Here is a 19,433-nt window from a genome sequence, read left to right as displayed (position 1 = left end):
TTGGCGCCCAGGCTGGAGTGCAATGGCGCAATCTCGGTTCACTGCAACCTCCGCCTCCCGGATTCAAGTGATTCTCTTGCCTCAGCCTCCCGAGTAGCTGTGATTACAGGCTCCCACCACCACGCCTGGCTAATTTTTGTATTTTTAGTAGATATGAGGTTTCACCCTGTTGGCCAGGCTGGTCTCGAGCTCCTGACCTCAGGTGATCTGCCCACATCGGCCTCCCAAAGTGCTTTGATTACAGGAGTGAGCCACTGCGTTTGGCCAAGACTTTTAAAATTAATATTTCTTAGTTGTAATGGTACAAAGTAACTAAAATCAAATATTTGTAATTAAGTGACAAAAAATTCTGAAAGTAAACGTTGTATTTAAGTCAGATTCATAAAAATGCAGTTGAAATATCTTCTAAGACAGTGAAAACTCTTATAGTAACTGGAAGATACAATTAAAACTATCCATAAGCATATAATAGATATACACATTATATATAATCATATAAAAAATTTAGTATTTAAATCCCCCAATAAAAACTCCCCAAATGACATTCCAGAGTACATTTATGCAGTTTCAGTATAGGAAATTTGCTCTTATGAGAGACTTAATCATCTTTCTATAGCTCTTGACAGTTTGTCATGTTAGCTCAACTCATTAGTTGTTTCTTCCTTGGAACGACGAGAATAAATCTCATTCCAATTCTACCCAAGAGTTCCTCAAATATTTGAAGACTGCTATTAAAAGGCCCAAATCTTCTCTTTTTCAAAATACTAATCACCATTTGTTTCTTCAATTATTTTTCTTTTTCTTTTTTTTGGAGACAGGGTCTCACTCTGTCACCCAGGCTGGAGTGCAGTGGTGCCATCACAGCCCACTGCAGCCTCAACTTCCTGGGCTCAAGCTATCTTCCCACCGCAGCCTCCCGAGTAGCTGGGACTACAAGCACATGCCACAGTAATGTTTTTGTTTATTTGTTTGTTTTGTAGAGGCAAGGTCTTGCTACGTTGTCCAAGCTGGTCTCAAATTTTTGGCTTCAAGTGATCCTCCCACCTCAGTCTCCTAAAGTGTGGGATTACAGGTGTGAGCCACCACACCCCACCTCAATTACTTTTCATATGGCATAAATTTGAGGCTTCTCAATACCATGATTATTCTCCGAATGTGCTCTAATTTGTCTTTTGTTTTCCTTCATCCAGTCTCCCACAATGATCTAGGTGTGATTTGACTACCAAAGACAAAAAAAGAACACCCACTTTCATAATTACGGAGACTGGAATTCTATTCATTAAATTTAAGATGGTATTAGCTTTTAGACATCTATTTTTTCCTTGTGGACTTCTGAGAATACTATCATCTAAAATGCCAAAGTATTTTTCATATATCTAGCTAAAAATGTCTTCCTTATTCTGTAATGTATTCTGTATGTATGTAAATACATATTCTATGTATTTCTATTTAAACATCATCCTATTTTATTTGTCTTAGTTCCTAACTAGCTAAGAAATAGTCTTCAATCTGTCATCCAACATATTTACTATCTAGCCCTCTTACTTTCACATCATTTGTAAACTTTGATAGCCACATATTCTATCTCTTTAAGTTATTGTTAAAAATGTTCAACAGGACAGACTCTAGAGGAAACTGCTAGAAAGTTCCAAGATCATACTAATCCTAATCAGAAGGTTTTGAATTCAGACATTCAATTAATTATAAAGTTGCCTACTACGGTGACAACTATTACTTTCCTGATACCAGTCAGAGATTACCATGGAATTCTTATAAAGCCTTGCAGAAATACAAATATATTAAAGAAATAGTAAAATAACACTAACAAAAATATGTATGATTCCTAAATAAAGAGAGCCGAGCAGGCTCTGAAAATCTAATACCTTAGTAAAGGAAAAAGAGTGGTATAAATGAGCATACGATTAGTGGTGAAGACAGCACAATTATAGTATTGATTAATAAATGAGAAGCAAGATACAGGTTAAATTATAAAGACTTGAGACAAACGAAATGCAGAAGAAAAATATAAAAGAAAATTTCTATGAAACGAAATGTGAATTAAAACTGCCCAGAAAAATAACATATCTTTTTCAAAGGAAAACTGATATTGAATAACCAACATTGTGAAATATTCTTATGTTATTAGTTCAAATATAAAGAACTCTCCAGATATAGTCAGAAGCAACAAGTCATCCATAGACTGGCCTCAGAATTCTCTATACCACATTCCATCTTAAAAGACAGGGAGCAATACCTAACAGAACTTGAGATTTTTTAAAAAAAGTGCTTAAAATATCCTTTTAGTGTAAAGACAAACAAAGTATTTACACCATCCAAGAATCCAAAGACTAAACACCCAGGAATTCTTGAATAAATTACTTGTCAAAGAAACTCATCAAACCAAGCAAAGGATTAAACTTAAGAACTCTTGGAGGCTTGGCCCGGGCACGGTGGCTCATGCCTGTAATCCTAGCACTTTGGGAGGCCAAGGCGGGCAGATCACCAGCTCAGGAGATCGAGACCATCCTGGCTTACACGGTGAAACCCCGTCTCTACTAAAAGCATACCAAAAAAAAAAAAAAAAAATAGCCAGGCATGGTTGCGGGCGCCTGTACTCCCAGCTACTCCGGAGGCTGAGGCAGCAGAATCATGTGAACCCGGGAGGTGGAGCTTACAGTGAGCCAAGATCACGCCACTGCACTCCAGCGTGGGCGACAAAGCGAGACTCCAACTCAAAAAAAAAACAAAAACACTGGGAGGCTGAGTCGGGCGGATCGTAAGGTCAGGAGATCGAGACCATCCTGGCTAACACAGTGAAACCCCGTCTCTACTAAAAATACCAAAAAAAAAAAAAAAAAAAAAACCACACACAAAAAAACAAATTAACTGGGCATGGTGGAACACACCTGTAGTCCCAAGCTACTCAGGAGGCTGAGGCAGGAGAATCGCTTGAACCCAGGAGGCAGAGGTTGCAGTGAGACGAGATCATGCCACTGCATTCCAGCCTGGGCGACACAGGGAGACTCCATCTCAAAAAAAAAAAAAAAAAAAAAAAAGATAATGAGCACTGACTCCAATACAATGTAGAATGAAGGCTAAATATAAATGGCGTTTTCTGAATAAAATATAAATAAAATAGAAGTTCTGAATAAAATATAACCTGCCAAAGTAAAAATAACACAAAATAGAAATAAGGGTATAGGAAAAAGAATGTTAATTTTCTTATCTTTTACAGCAGAGTCAATAACTGCCTAGAATTGAGATATGAAGTTAAGCAAACTGTAATTAAATTTTCCATATTTTTCATGATTCACTTGTTTCCTTTATATTGAAAGGATCTCTCCAGAACTAAAATCATTTGATGCAAAGAAATATTTATCCGAGTTCAACTGTTCAACTTCACTTATTCTTTTTCTTCTCTCAAAATTAGGTAAAATTAGGCCAGGCATAGTGGTGCACACCTGTAATCCCAGCACTTTGGGAGGCTGAGGTGGGTGGATCACCTGAGGTCAGGAGATCGAGACCAGCCTGGCCAATATGGTAAAATTCCATCTCTACTAAAAAACAAAGATAGAAAACTTAGCCAGCATAGCAGTGCGCACATGTAATCCCAGCTACTCAGGAGGCTGAGGCAGGAGAATCACTTGAACCCAGGAGGTGGAGGTTGTAGTGAGCTGAAATCTCAGCTACTGTAGTCCAGCCTGGGTAACAGAACAAGATTCCATCTCAAAAAAAAAAAGTAAAATTACATTTATTTTATTATTAGCATTTACAAAATTACGTTGATCCAGCCATCCATCAATCCATCTATTTATGGTTCTATATGTATATGTGCTTAGCAAGATGTCTCAAATGACATTCACCTAATATTAATTGTGATGTTCACCTAATGGTAATGATCTGATGGAGGGAGTTTTGTTGTTTTTAGCTTTCTTCTTTGTATACATCTTTGAGTTATAAAGTCCAGTGTTGTGGACTGAACGATGTCTCCCCAAAATTTATATGTGGAAGCCCTAATGTGACTATGTTTTTAAAAATAAAGTCTTAAATAACGTAATAAAGGATAAACGAGGTCATAAGAATGGGGCCCTAATCCAATATGAATGGTTTCCTCATAAAAAGAGGAAAAGACACTTGAGAATTCTTTCTTTCCTTGTGTACACAAAGAGCCCAATGTGAGAACACAGTGAGCAAGTGGTCACCTACAAGCCAGGAAGAGAGACCAGAAACCAACCCCGACAGTACCTTCCTTTCGTCTTGAACTTCTAGCCTCTACACTGTGAAACTTTTGTTTAAACCACCCAGTCTGTGGTATTTTGTTATCACAGCCCTAGTAGACTAATAAATACAGTATTGTTGGGGAGAGAGAAAGAAACACACAGAGAAAGAAACAGAGAGACAAGAATTACTTTGTAACATGTATCAATAGTCCTTATACATCATAAAAAAAGAAGTGAGGTTATCAAATCTGACTTAATGACCCGATAATGGCTCATGGTAATCAAGCTTCCTTTTCAGGATGCCTCAAACCTCTGGTTCTATTAGTGGAGCAACAGCAACAAAAAAATGTTGAAAAAAATGTTGAAAAAAATGGAGGAGACTGGGACCAGAAAATAAATCAGTGAGTTGTTGCAAGATTAAGGTCATAAAGAGGCAAGGAATCATGATTTTAATGAAATGGCCAACAGGAGGCTGTCATACTTTTACAAATAAATAAGAGGTAAAAAACAATAATATAATGGAAGACACAGCCCATAACAAATGTAAAGCCTATAGACAATTATAAATAAGGGAAGAATAAAAAGAACACAGATAGTAAAAACAAAAACAAACAGAACTTTTTCTCCTTTTCCTAGTATATTCACATCCATTCAATAAATATGAACTGAGAAGGTTCTATATAAAAGATATGCAAGATAGAAGAGATACAAAGATGAATTAAACACACCGAGTAGCTCACAGGGCATGGGGATAAAGGGAGAGATAGACATAAATAACACTAACAAAATCATTTGAAAAGTGTTACTAAAAGGACACCTAGAGCCAGATTCAGTAGCTCACATCTGTAGTCCCAGCTGTGTGGAGGCTGAGGCGGGAGGATAGCTTCAACCCAGGAGTTCAAGTCTAACCTGGGCAACATAGCACGACCTCGTCTCTAAAAAACTCAATCAATAGGTCAGGTGTGGTGGTTCACACCTGTAATCCCAGCACTTTGGGAGGCTGAGGTGGGCGGATCAATTGAGGTCAGGAGTTCGAGACCAGCCTGGCCAACACGGTGAAACCCTGTCTACTAGAAATACAAAAAAATTAACTGGGTGTGGTGGCACGCGTTTGTAGTCCCATCTACTCAGGAGGCTGGGACAGGAGAATCTATCACTTGAACCTGGGAGGCAGAGGTTGCAGTGAGCGGAGATCATGCCATTGCACTCCAGCCTGGGTGACAGAGCAAAACTCGGTCCCCGAAAATAAAAATAAATAAAAAATAAAAATAAATCAATAAAAGAACACCTAAATTTCATAATATGTTTCACTCAAAAGATGCTTGAACTGTCTTAAGTAGGAATCTGCTACCCTCACCAGATCGGAAGGGTTTTAACCTAGGCAGAAAAAATAGAATGTATAAGGCACAAAAAAGTGAGAGGTCAATTGGTGACATAGCTGAATGGATTCATGTAAAAGATGGATGAATGCTTGGAGATGAGGCTGAAGAGATAGAAGTCCATAGTATAAATACTAATGAAGAGATTTCTAAGGAGTTTACAGACTTCATTCCCTAGGGAGACATGAAAGATTTTATGCTGAAAATGATTAAACTAAACATATTATTATTCAATGATTACTCCAATTTCAAAAGTCTTATTAACACCATATATATAATATATATATATGAACTGTTCACAATCTTCTGCCACTCAATAAAATATTTATTTGCTTTTTCAGAAAAGGTTTATTTCATTATAGCTACTATTAAAATAGTCAATAACTTACATTAATCTGTAACAAATTTTAAACATCATTCTTTTGATTTAAAAAGTTGTACATACTCATCACAGAAAATTGAAAAAATTGTGAAAAGCAAAAAACCACCTACAATCCTAGCTGTCAGACATAAGCACTATCAATTTTTAAACATAAATTAGATTCAAACAATTTAATCATCAGTGTTTTATTCATTCAACAATAAGTTGTATTTCATTAACTTCTTTGAAGGTGTTCAATACATTATATGAAAAGCTAACTTACTCCCATCATATGGATATAATATAAGAAATATACTCTGGCTGGGCGCAGTGGCTCACACCTGTAATCCTAGCATCTAATCGTCCCACTTGGGAGGCCGAGGTGGGCAGATTGCCTGAGCTCAGGAGTTCAAGACCAGCCTGGGCAACCTGGTGACATCCCCTCTCTACTACAAATACAAAAAATCAGCTGGGCATGGTGGCACACACCTGTAGTCCCAGCTACTTTGAAGGCTAAGGCACAAGAATCACTTGAACCCAGGAGGCAGAGGTTGAAGTGAGCTGAGATCACGCCACTGAACTACAGCCTGGGTGACAGAGAGAGACTCTGTCCCCCCGCCCCCCTGCCCCCCAAAATATACATATACTTAATCCCATTTTATTGAATAATTAGGTTGCTTCTAGTCTTTCAATAAGTATAATGTGATAATGGCATATTTCCATACATGTGCATACCTTTGAACTAAATAAGAAAATATGCTTCTAAACCCACCTAAAATAATTTCAAATATGATAATTTACATAAATGTCTTCTCTAAAACTTACCTTTTTCTTTTTAACACTTCTATCAGGCAGAGGAAAATGGTCTTCTAGAAACTCGCCCAAGGTACTCAAGAGTTTCTCCTTATATTCTTTTATATTAAGCATTTTAGTTTTCAGTTCATTAAAGATTCTAATAGATTAAAAAAATTAAGAGAAACATTTAACTGATAAAACACATACGCACATGTAACTAGTTATTCATGAAGTTGATCAAAAACTTTGTTAAAACTTCATTTGCTCAAACCAAATAACTACCTTTTTGAAAATCATATTGTCTATATAACAAGTAGAGAAACCAAAGGTACAGTCAAGTCAAGTCACCCATAAAAGATCATATAATAGCTAATAGTTAACCAAAGTTAGGGCAAGACTCCTGATTCCTGGTAACATTTAACTTCATCTGTGTTTCATGTAACACAAAAAATAAAATACTTTTCCTATTTTAAAAACCTAGAACATAAAATTAATACCTTGATTCAGAAAATGTTTCAACCTTATTTTTCAATTCACTGTGTAGTACATTAAGAGATTCCATTATCTGTTGCTGTTCATCCAACCACCGTTGTTCCCTTTCGACATGGAAAAACAAAACAAGCAATATCTAAATAAAACTTTAAATGTCACTTAATATATATGAATGATTAATAGTAACATAAACAAACCTTTCTAAGTCTTCCTTTAACTTTTCATTCTTTGACTCCATAGTGGACAGTACCATTTCAAGATCTTGTCTCAGCTTTTGGAACTAGAATAAAATAATTCAAATTAATTGCTTGGTCTTTAATCCCAGTTTTATTTCTGAACGATAGTCAAATTTACATAGTGGTCCAGGATACTTCCATTCAGACATCAGTAGTGAAAAAGCCTAGCAGAAAGCATTTGAAAAGGTAAATATACAGTAGGCGCTAAATTTGTGGTAATATTCTATGGTTAAATTTAAAAATACAAGAGGTTTTGAGCAGTAAATTTTAATATCATATTGAAAGGCAAAATAATGGTGTGTTTTCAGTAGTAAGAGAGTAGGTACCTTTTCTTTCTTTTTTTTTTTTTTTGAGACAGTCTCACTCTGTCACCCAGGCTGGAGGGCAGTGGTGCCATCTCAGCTCACTGCAAGCTCCGCCTCCCGGGTTCACGCCATTCTCCTGCCCCAGCCTCCTGAGTAGCTGGGACCACAGGTGCCCGCCACCATGCCAGGCTAATTTTTTGTGTTTTTAGTAGAGATAGGGTTTCACCATGTTAGCCAGGATGGTCTCGATCTCCTGACCTTGTGATCCACCCGCCTCGGCCTCCCAAAGTGCTGGGATTACAGGCGTGAGCCACCGTGCCCGGCCCAGGTACCTTTTCTTTTATTTTTTATTTTTATTTTTTGAGACGGAGTCTTGCTTTGTCGCCCAGGCTGGAGTGCAGTGGCATGAACTCGGCTCACTGCAACCTCTGCCTCCTGGGTTGAAGTGATTCTCCTGCCTCAGCCTCCCGAGTAGCTGGGAATACAGGCATGTGCCACCACGCCCAGCTAATTTTTGTATTTTTAGTAGAGACGGGGTTTCACCATATTGGCCAGGCTGGTTTAGACCTCCTGACTTCATGATCCACCCGCCTCAGCCTCCCAAAGTGCTAGGATTACAGGTGTGAGCCACCACGCCCGGCCCCAGGTACCTTTACTAAGGAGACTGTACAAAACGGACACAAATGACTCACTCATTCAATATTTATTCAATCAATCATTCAATCAAATTTGTTGATCAATCATTGACTATTAGGCACTGTTGAAGGAGGGAGAGATGTAAAGCTGAACAGAACAAAGAGGGGAATCCAGACGTTTACTCCAGCAATGGTCAAGTGTCATAAAGAAAAAAAAAATCATAATAAAAGTAAAAGTATGAAGAGCAAGAAATGGATGTTTTAGGTAGTATGATATGGAAAGACTTCTCTGATCAGGTAACATTTAAATAACAGAGAAAGAAGACAAAGGAAAACATTATGTTATTCTCTAGCAAAAGAATGTTCCAGGGAAAGGGAATAGTAAGTACAAAGGCCAAGGGGCAGAAGTATGCTTGAGGGATTTCAGGAACAACAAAGAAGCCTAAAGAGAATTACAATAAGCACTAGTGTTCCATTCTCCTGATCACAAGGGTTTCTATTAGCTTTTTCTAAACATAAATCAGTGATAAGTTAAACATGTATATTACAAACCCTAAAGTAACTATGAAAACAAAGAAAATAAATAACTAGTAAGCCAATACTGATAATTAGAGACCAGCCTGGGCAACATAGTGAAACCCTGTCTCTATAAATAAATACAAAAATTAGCCAGGCATGGTGCCACATGCCTGTAGTCCCAGCTACTTGGAAGGCTGAGGCAGGAGGATCACTTGAGGCCAGGAGGTGGAGGCTGCAGTGAGCTGAGATCATACCACTGCATGCCAGCCTGGGTAACAAGGCAAGACCCTGCCTCAACAACAACAAAGACAACAACAACAACACACACAATCCAAGAAAGTGGGAAAAGAAGAAAACAGGAACAGAAAAACAGTAGGATGAAAAGAAAGATAAATCAAGGCCAAGCCTGGTGACTCATTCCTGTAATTCTACCACTTTAGGAGGCTAAGGTGAAAGGGTTGTTTGAGGCCAGGAGTTCAAGGCTGCAGTGAGCTATGATATCAACACTGCACCCAGCCTGGGCAACGGAGCAAGATCCTCTGCTCCCAACCCTCCCTCCCCCAGAAAAATATAAATCAATAACATAGCTTTCAATGCAATCATATTGATTATATTAAATATGGTCTAACAATGGCATTAAATTGAAAAATGGAAAGGTATGTAGAAATCTTTGCAACTATTTGGATACCAAAAACATCTAAATAATCAATGGGTCAAAGAAGCAACCAATATGAAAATAGGAAATTATTATAACTGAATAGAAATAAAAACATTAACATCAAAATTTGTCTTTTTCTTTTTTCATCCCCCAAACAATTGACATGCAACATCAAGATTTCTGGGATGAAGCAAAAGCAGTAATCAGATGAGAATTCAGAGCACTAAAAATCTATTTTTTTTTTTTTTGAGACGGAATCTCGCTCTGTTGTTAGGCTGCAGTGCAGTGGCACTATCTCAGCTCACTGCAACCTCTGCCTCCCGGGTTCAAGTGATTCTCCTGCTTCAGCCTCCCGAGTAGCTGGGACTACAGGTGCATGCCACCATACCCAACTAATTTTTGTATTTTTAGTAGAGATGGGGTTTCACCATGTTGGCCAGGATGGTCTCGATCTCCTGACCTCGTGATCTGCCCGCCTCAGCCTCCCAAAGTGCTGGGATTACAGGCGTGAGCCACTGTGCCCGGCCTAAGAGCCTATTTTAAAAGAAAAGAAAGCTCTCAAATTAATAACCTCAGCTTCTATCATAAGAAATATGAAAAAGAGCAAATAAAACCCACAGTAAGTTGAGGAAATAATAATAACAACAAAGAAGTTAAATCAGTACAAAATAAAAAAATAAAAATAAGGGAAAAGCAATGAAAATTGGTTTTTTGAGAAGGTCAATAAAATTAGATTAATTACGGGGTGGAGAGAAGGACATAAATCACCAATATCAGGAATGAGAGAGGTGACATCACTACAAACATTAAAATGATAATGGAGAAATGTTATCGACAATCTTGTCACTAAATTTGACAAATCAGATGAATAAATTCTTTGAGAGACATAAACTACCAAAGCTCATTTAGACAAATAAGAAATATGACTAGCTCCAGAGAAATAGAATTTGTAATTACAAATTTTCACAGATGAAAATTTTTTTTCATCTCTAAATTTTTATTCAGTTTATGAGAAAATTTTAGGCCCAGATGGTTTCTTCTGTGAATTCAAACAAATACTTCAGGAATAAAAAATTACTATTCTATACAAACTCTTTTGAAGAGGAGAGAATACTTCCTAATTTGTTCTATGAGGCTGGTATTACCCTTATATCAAAGCCTAACAAAGACATCACAAAAAAGAAAACCACAGACCAATATTCCTCATGAACACAGAAGCAAAAATCTCATAAAATTTCAGCAAATTAAATTCAGCAATAAATAAGAAAGATTAATATAGTATGGCAAAGTGGGGTTTATCATAGGAATATGCAGTTAAGCAGACAGATAAAATCAATTTTTGTATTTTTAGTAGAGATGGGATGGTGGTGGGTCTTGCCTGTAATCCCAGGACTTTCGGAGGCTGAGGCGGGCGGATCACCTGAGGTAGGGAGTTTGAGACCAGCCTGACCAACATGGAGAAACCCCGTCTCTACTAAAAATACAAAATTAGCCAGGCGTGGTGGAGCATGCCTGTAATCCCAGCTACTTGGGAGGCTGAGGCAGGAGAATTGCTTGAACCCGGGAGGTGGAGATTGCAGTGAGCTGAGATCACGCCATTGCACTCCAGCCTGGACAACAAGAGCGAAACTCCATCTCCAAAAAAAAAAAAAAAAAAAAAAAAAAAATCAATTTTAAAAATCAATCAATGTAATTCACCATATCAATAGATTTTAAAAAGGAGAAAAACATTTAATAACCTCAATAAATTCAGGAAGAGTAAGTGACAAAATTCAATATTAATTTGTGATTTTAAAATAAAAGACTTAGGCCGGGGCGGTGGCTCATGCCTGTAATCTCAGCACTTTGGGAGGCCGAGGACCTGAGGTTAAGAGTTCAAGACCAGCCTGGCCAAAATGGTGAAACCCCCGTCTCTACTAAAAATACATAAATTAGCCCAAAGCGGTGACAGGTGCCTGTAATCCAAGCTACTGGGAGGCTGAGGCAGGAGAATTGCTTGAACCCAGGAGGCAGAGATTGCAGTGAACTGAGATCGTGCCATTGCACTCCAGCCTGGGTGACAGAGTAAGACCCTGTATCAAAATAAATAAATAAATAAATAAATAAAATAACAAAATAAAATAAGACTTCATAAACTGTAACAGAAGAAAATTTCCACAATCTGATTAAAAGTGTCTACAAAAAACCTACTGCTAACATCACACTTAATGGTGAAGGGGCAAATGCTTTCCGATAACATCAGGAACAAGGCAAAGATGTCCATTCTTACCGTTTCTATTGAATATTTTACTGAAGTACAAGCTCTAGGACAGCAAAATAACCCCCCAAAAAGATATAAAAATTATACAGAAGGGAAAAGATATGTAAAACTGTGTTTGATCTCAGATAATAAGGATGTAGAATAAAAGTTTCTCAAGTTCACTGGATACAAAATCAATATATACATATTAATTATATTTGTATTTATTAGTAATAAATAAAAATTGAAATTTAAGGCCGGGTGCAGTGCCTCAAGCCTGAAATCCCATCACTTTGGGAGGCCAAGGTGGGCAGATCATGAGGTCAGGAGATCGAGACCATCCTGGCTAAAATGGTGAAACCCCATCTCTACTAAAAATACAAAACAAAATTAGCCAGGCGTAGTGGCGGATGCCTGTAGTCCCAGCTACTCGGGAGGCTGAGGCAGGAGAATGGCGTGAACCCGGGAGGTGGAGCTTGCAGTGAGCTGAGATGGCACCACTGCACTCTAGCCTGGGTGACAGAGCGAGACACAGTCTCAACAAAAAAAAAAAAAAGGAAAAAGAAAAAAATTGAAATTTAAAAGAATACCATTTAATAGTCAAAATTATGAAATAATAAAGGGATGAATTTGACAAAAGATGTGCAAGACCTGTATGCTGAAAACTACAAAACACTGGTGAGACAAAATGTTTAAATATCAAATAAATGGGGACCTAAATAAATACAAAGATGATACAGTGCTAATGGATCTGCATTCAGACTAAGTATGTTAAAGATAGCAATCTTCCACAAATTAACCTACGATTCAGGGAAATTTCAAAGTTCCAGCTTTTTATGGGGCAGAATGACAAACCAATTCTAAAAGTTACATGGAAATATGAAACAATTTTGAAAAGAACAACAAAGTTAGAGAATTCATAGTACTTGATTTAAAGGCTTATTTTAAAGCTTTGGTAAAAAACATAATGTGGTATTGGCTTAAAGACAGAAACACAGAATAAAAAAACAGAAATATCCAAAGCACAGAATAGAGAAAAACAGAGTTCAGAAATAGATACACATATACATGGTCATTAATTTTCAACAAAAGTGTAAAGGAAATTCAAAAAAGAAAAGATAGTTTCTTCAACAAATACCGCTGGAACAGTCAGTATCCAAATGAAAACAAATGACCCGATATCACTAACTCATACTATATATACATAAACATTAACTCAAAATGGATCATGAACCTAAATACTGAAACCTAAAACTTAAAAACTTTTAACAGAAAACACAGGAGAAAATCTTTGTGATTCTGAGTTGGGCAAACAGTTCTTAGATTTGAGCTCAGACCTTAATAGAAAACTTGATTAAATGGAGTTAATCAAATTAGAAACTTAAGTTCTCCAAAACACCACAGAGAAAATGAAAAGAAGTCGGGCACCATGGCTCATGCCTGTAGTTCCAGCACTTTGGGAGGCTGAAGCAGGCAGATCACTTGAGCCCAGGAGTGCATACAAGCCTGGGCAACATTGCAAATCCCATCTCTACAAAAAAATACAAAACTTAGCCAGACATGGTGGTACACACCCATAGTCCCAGCTACTCAGGAGGCTGAAGTAGGAGAATCCCTTAAGCCTGAGGTCAAGGTTACAACGAACTGACATGATGCCACTGCAGTGCAGCCTGAGTGACAGAACAAAACCCTGTCGAGGACGGAAGGGAGGGAGGGAGGGAGGTGAAAAGACAATTATGCAGGAAAGAGTTAACTCAGCAGACCTAGACTGCAAAAACCTTGGACATTACTAAAGCCTGTCTTCAGAACTGCCCTTGGTCAGTTCCCTGAAAATAAGCTCTGAGCCCTTGGAATACTCTACTTGATGAGCATTTTTCTATGTCTAGAACCTTGGGTCACATGGCACCAGCTTGATTAGAGAGTTTATGCTAACTATGTGATTTGTGTTAAATGCATTTTTACTCTAGGCGGATGGAGTATACATAGTTAAGGTCAGTTACACAATACCTGACTGACTCCCAATAAAAACCCTAAACAAGGCTCAAGTGAGATTCTCTGGCTGCCAACTCGCCACGTCACACACAGTTGCAGGAAGAATTAAGCGCATCCACACAACTCTACTGGGAAAGAACTCTTGTAAGCTTATCCCATGTGCCTTTTCCTTTGTTCATTGTAATGTTCTCTCTCACTTTAATAAGCTGCAACCAAGAGAACAGCAGTTCTTCTGAGTCCAGTGAGTCTATCCCACAAATCATTGCACCTGAGGGCAGTCTTAGAGAAAACTCTGACACAACTAGCATTACAAATGAGATTTCCTATAACTCCTGCTAGCTGAAACATAAGGAAAGCACTGTTTGAGAAAAGGAAGGATTACAGGGCGGGTAAAGTTTGATGCCAGATGGTTACTGAGTCACCGATGGTATAAAACAACAACAGCTGCACTGCGATAAGTTACTGTAGGTAGAAGTTACCAGTAAAATATACAATGATAGAACCAGCTCCTGTAGAGCTGGCTCACTGAATATACAACAAAATGTAAAATGAGAAACAAGCTAAATATACAATCCCCTTATTTTTAACTGTAATGAAAAATAGCTAAAATGAAAGTTTTTGGGACAGATGCTGGCACTGCATCATGTTTGGATTTTGGCCACTCTAAGCTACAGTTGCTAGTTTGGGGTTGCTAAGAGTTGCTATGAAAGGGAAAAATTTTGCTGGATCATCTGCCATGGGTCATTCTAAATTCATTGTGTTGGAAATTTGGTGGATCTTTTTCAATGTAAAGAATCATTATCTTAGCCAGGCACAGTGGCTCACGCCTGTAATCTCAGCACTTTGGGAGGCCAAGGTGGAAGGACTGCCTGAGACCAGGAATTCAACACCAGCCTTAACAACATAGTGAGACCCCATCTACAAAAAAACAAAAATAAAAAATAAAAAAATTAGCCAGGCATGGTGGCACACACCTGTACTCCTAGCTACTTGGGAAGCTAAGGCAGGAAGATCATTTGACCCCAGCAGTTTGAGATGAGACAGCTATAATCTTATTACACTCCAACCGGGGCAACAGAGTAATAACCTGTTTCAAAGAAAAAAAAAATATATATATGTAGGGATTGGGGGGGGAGAATAATTATCTTTTATTCTGAGAAAATGTCCATGTATTATTTATTTTATTATTTCTTGCCTTCGATTTTTTAATATTCTGCAACTTATAATGGTAAAATTTCATAATTCGACTTTAGCTTTATTTCTTCTATTATTCCAACTGTCCTTTTTTCCCATTCCTGGCCCATTATTTACATTTCCATGACTATAGAAACTTGGTTGCCATTGTGGCAGTGTTAAGAGGTAGGGTCTTTGGGAAGCAATTGGGTCGTGGGGGCTCCACCCTCATGAAGTGATTAATGCCATAATTGCCAGAATAGGTTAGTTGTCACGGGAGTTCAGCCCTGCCTTTTCCTGTCTCTTGTATTCACTTCCACCTTCTATCCTTTTGCTGTGCTATAATACAGTAAGATGGCCTTCCCTCACCAAAAACAGCACCATGCTCTTAGATTCTCAATCTTTTTAAGTTCTGCAGTTAAAAAAAGTTGGAACTTTGTTCTGTTGGAGTTAAAGTGAGAGGAAACATTAATACAGACAAAGAAAAAGGCACATGGGAGAAGCTTACAGGAGTTCTTTCCTAGTAGAGTTGCATAGATGTGCTCAATTCTCCCTACAACTATGTATGAACAAACTTTTTAAATAAACTTTCTCAGCTATAGGTGAATAAACTTGTTTTTTTTTGAGACGGAGTCTCGCTCTGTCATCCAGGCTGGAGTCCAGTAGGGCGATCTCGGCTCACTGCAAGGTCCTCCTCCCGGGTTCACGCCATTCTCCTGCCTCAGCCTCCCAAGTAGGTGGGACTACAGGAACCCGCCACCATGCCCAGCTAATTTTTTTGTATTTTAGTAGAGACGGGGTTTCACCGTGCTAGCCAGGATGGTCTCTCCTGACCTCGTGATCCGCCCACCTTGGCTTCCCAAAGTGCTAGAATTACAGGTGTGAGCCACCACGCCCGGCCGGTGAATAAACTTTTTAAAAATAAATTATCCAGTCTGTGATGCTCTGCAATAGCAGAAGAAAACAGACTAAGACAGCAGTTTTTTGTGGCTGGCTTTTTTCATTTAGCATGTTTTCAAGGTATATCCATATTTTAGCATGTATCTCCACTCCATTTCTTTTTATTGTCCAATAATGTGTCACTGTTAGGATATATTGCATTTTATTCATTCATTAATTGATGGATATTTGAGGTTGTTTTCCCTTTTTGCCTGTAAGAAAAATGATGCTATGAACATTCATGTGTAACTTTTCGTTTGGATACATACATGTTTTCATTCCTCCTGGGTATATATCCGGAATGAAACTGCTGTGACATAGAGTTACTCTTTTACCTTTTGAGAAATTTCCACACTGCTTTCTAAAATAGTATACCATTTTACATTGCCACTAGCAATGTATTGCTATTCCAATTTTTGTACTTCTTTACCAACCCATGTTATTGTCTGTTGATTATAGCCATCCTAGACGGTGTAAAGTGGTCCTTTTTTAAAAAAATGGCATTGTTATTTTGTGGGATCAAAATTTTTTCTTATCCTGTGGATGGTATTATTTCTCTAAATTCTCGTTGGTTCCCTGAAGTGTCTCTCCTTGAGGCTCATCTTTGTTCAGTTGTTTTGAACTTCTGTCTTTCAACTTGGAGACATTTCACAGATGTGTATGATCCTTGTCTGGACATTCCTATTTAAAACTCAAAAACTTACTATGAATGCTATGTTTATGAATAAGGCTTTATGATGTGTGGCCACCCTACTTTTTCACTGGGGACTCCATATATTATTACTTAGAAATATTTTCTTTTCAAAATATTTTATCTCCTGTCTAAGGCTATGTTCTTTTTTGATTAGCAATTTCTTTAAGTCATTTTTCTCTTCTCACTTTTACTATACATTCAAGAGAAGCCAAGCCATACCTTCAACACTTCGTTTAAATATTTTCTCAGCGAAAGATTCAACTTCATTCCTCGTTTTATTTTTCATAAATAAAATAAAAAACTAGGGACCTCTGCAGACAGAGCGATGGAGGGAACTAGCAGTACACCATGCAGAATAAAAATGTTAACTTGATCTTTCTGACTTTTGACCTGCACACCACCCCTATTAACCACCCAACCTGGTATCCCTGAGTCAAGAGCCTCACTAGTTTAATGTCTCCATATCATATACTTCCGGTTCTCAGATATATAGGTAAGAAGTTAGCAACAGTAAGCTAGGAAGATTTAACCATCTATATTCTGACTTTAAAGAAATAGCCTTGATTTTAGCTCCACACTTGAACTCTGAGTTTTGCAGTAACAGGCTCCTTCAAATCCCAAGACTTTCTTCAGTTTTGTGGGGGCAAACTCTTTTCATCATGATTTCTGTCTCTAGGCACATACTTACCTCTTTCCATGCTCTACAACTTGTAAAAGTTTCTGTTTGCTTCCATCTTCTCTTCTATATTTTAACCTTATGAACTGACACTTTAAAAATATGACATTATTGACATTTAAGTTTTGAGAAAGTGTCTATGATCCTTGTCTGGACATTCATATTTAAAACTCGAAAATTCATGTCTTCCTCACATGCAAAAATACATTCATTCCATCCCAATAGCCACAAGTCTTAACTTATTCTACCAGCAACTCAAAGGTTTGAAGTCTAACATCTCATCTAAATATGATTTAAATTAAATGAATAAAATTCACAGTACAATAGATTTTGAAGCAAATTGATCTCCAACTGTGAACTTGTGAAATCAAACATGTTATGGGCTTCAAAAATACAATGGTGGGAGCAACATAGGATAGACATTCCTATTCCAAAAGAACGAAATAGGAAAGAAGGGGTAACATGTCCCAATTAACTCCCAACACAATAGGGTAAACCTTAAATCTTAAGGCCCAAGAATAATCTTTGGTTCAATGCTGTCTTCAAGGCCCACTAGGGTGCAGGTGGCTCTGCCCCTGCAGCTTTGCTGAGCAGGTGTTTGGGGACCCACAGCTCTGAGCATCCTTGTTCCCACAGCTTGGCAAAATGGCCCTCTAGCAGCTCTCTGTCTGTGCTTCACTCACAGTATCGCTGTGCCTGGGCACCATGGCTCTCCTGGACTGAGGTCATAAGCTCAAGGCTCTGCCAGGAGGCTCCTTCCTTTAAAACCCAGGTGGAACCAGCCATTACCCCTGGCTTGCACTTTCTGCACCCTGGAGGAGATATGACCCTCCAGAAGGGTGATCACTGCAGTCTCTGCCACACCTAGACACACTGAAGCTGCACCTGGGGCAACTGATGAACACAGTCTAAGTATAGGAAGCAGAGAATGAGTTCATGCTAGGCAGTATGGCCCAAGGTCCCACAGACTCCTGTAGCCCTTACATTGCATTCTTCCATTGTCTTGAACAACAGCACCTGTCTTCAGTTGAGATGGCTGACTAATCTCCTTATCAGATGGTCATTTGGCCACACCCTTTAAGTTCTTTCCCAAACAGCCTTTCTCATTCTTTACAGTAGGGATAGGCTGACAATTTTTCAAACATTTAAATTCAGCTTCATTTTTTATTAGCAATTTAAGTCATTTTTAACTTCCCACATTTTACTATACAGTCAAGAGAAGCCAAGCCATACCTTCAATACTTTTCTTAAATATTTCCTCAAAGATTCAACTTCATTCCTATAAGTTCTATCTTTCACAAAACACTAGGGCAGGAATGCAATTCAGCTCTCTGCCTCTTTATAATAAGAATGATATTTACTCCACTGTGCAATAACATTGTGATATTGTAAAATATATATTTGGTCTTTATCCCTATTGTGGTATCTTTTCATATGCATGAGTTGACTGATGGCTGGGAGCCCCTCAGTAACATCAGGATGGGGGCTGGTCATAAAAAAAGACCAAAACCTGACTAGAGCATTAGGACTTTCAGCACCACCCCTCAAAACTCTGGGAGGGGAGAAGAACTGAGAGTTAAGCTGGTCATCAATGGCAAATGACTTAATCAATCGTACCTACATAATGAAGCTTCCATAAAACCCCAAAAGAACTGGGTTTGGGGAGCTTCTAGATAGCTGAACACAGGCAAGTTTCTGGAGAGTACCATGTCCAGAGATGGCATGGAAACTCCATGTCCCTTCCACCATGACTTGCCCTACACATCTTTTCCATTTGGCTGTTCAACTGTATCCTTTTTTTTTTTTTTTTTTTTTTTTTTTTTTTTTTGAGACAGGGTTTCACTCTGCTGCCCAGGCTGGAAGGCAGTGACGTGATCATGGCTCACTGCAGCCTCAACCTCCCAGGCTCAAGCAATCCTCCCACCTCAGCCTTCCAAGTATCTGGGACTACAGGCACACACCATCACACACACACCACCACACACAGAAGATTTTTTATTTTTTTTTGTAGGGACAGGCTTTTGCCATATTGCCCAGGCTGGTCTTGAACACTTAGGCTCAAGTGATCCATCCTCTTCAGATTCCCAAAGTGCTAGGATTACAGGTATGAGCCACCATGC

At 38.3% G+C, this 19,433-nt stretch overlaps 1 protein-coding gene across 7 annotated transcripts in view; it reads right to left on the bottom strand.

Annotated features, from left to right (window-relative positions):
* Window positions 1-19,433, bottom strand: part of CENPK (centromere protein K) — a 50,919-nt gene that overhangs the window by 9,532 nt on the left and 21,954 nt on the right. For all 7 annotated transcript variants that reach the window (XM_055112346.2, XM_008952772.6, XM_003827428.6 and 4 more), the window contains 3 exons: window positions 7,445-7,527; window positions 7,253-7,351; window positions 6,786-6,912 (listed from right to left, as the gene is read on the bottom strand). In XM_055112346.2, coding sequence (XP_054968321.1) covers window positions 6,786-6,912; window positions 7,253-7,351; window positions 7,445-7,527 — 309 coding nt within the window. The remainder of the gene's footprint in view (window positions 1-6,785; window positions 6,913-7,252; window positions 7,352-7,444; window positions 7,528-19,433) is intronic.

The sequence above is a fragment of the Pan paniscus genome, chromosome 4 (genome assembly GCF_029289425.2).
Source record: "Pan paniscus chromosome 4, NHGRI_mPanPan1-v2.0_pri, whole genome shotgun sequence".
In the NCBI taxonomy this organism is placed as follows: Eukaryota; Metazoa; Chordata; class Mammalia; order Primates; family Hominidae; genus Pan; species Pan paniscus.
The sequence above is the reverse complement of the archived record's forward strand: the minus strand, read 5'-3'. Positions and strand labels throughout refer to the sequence as shown.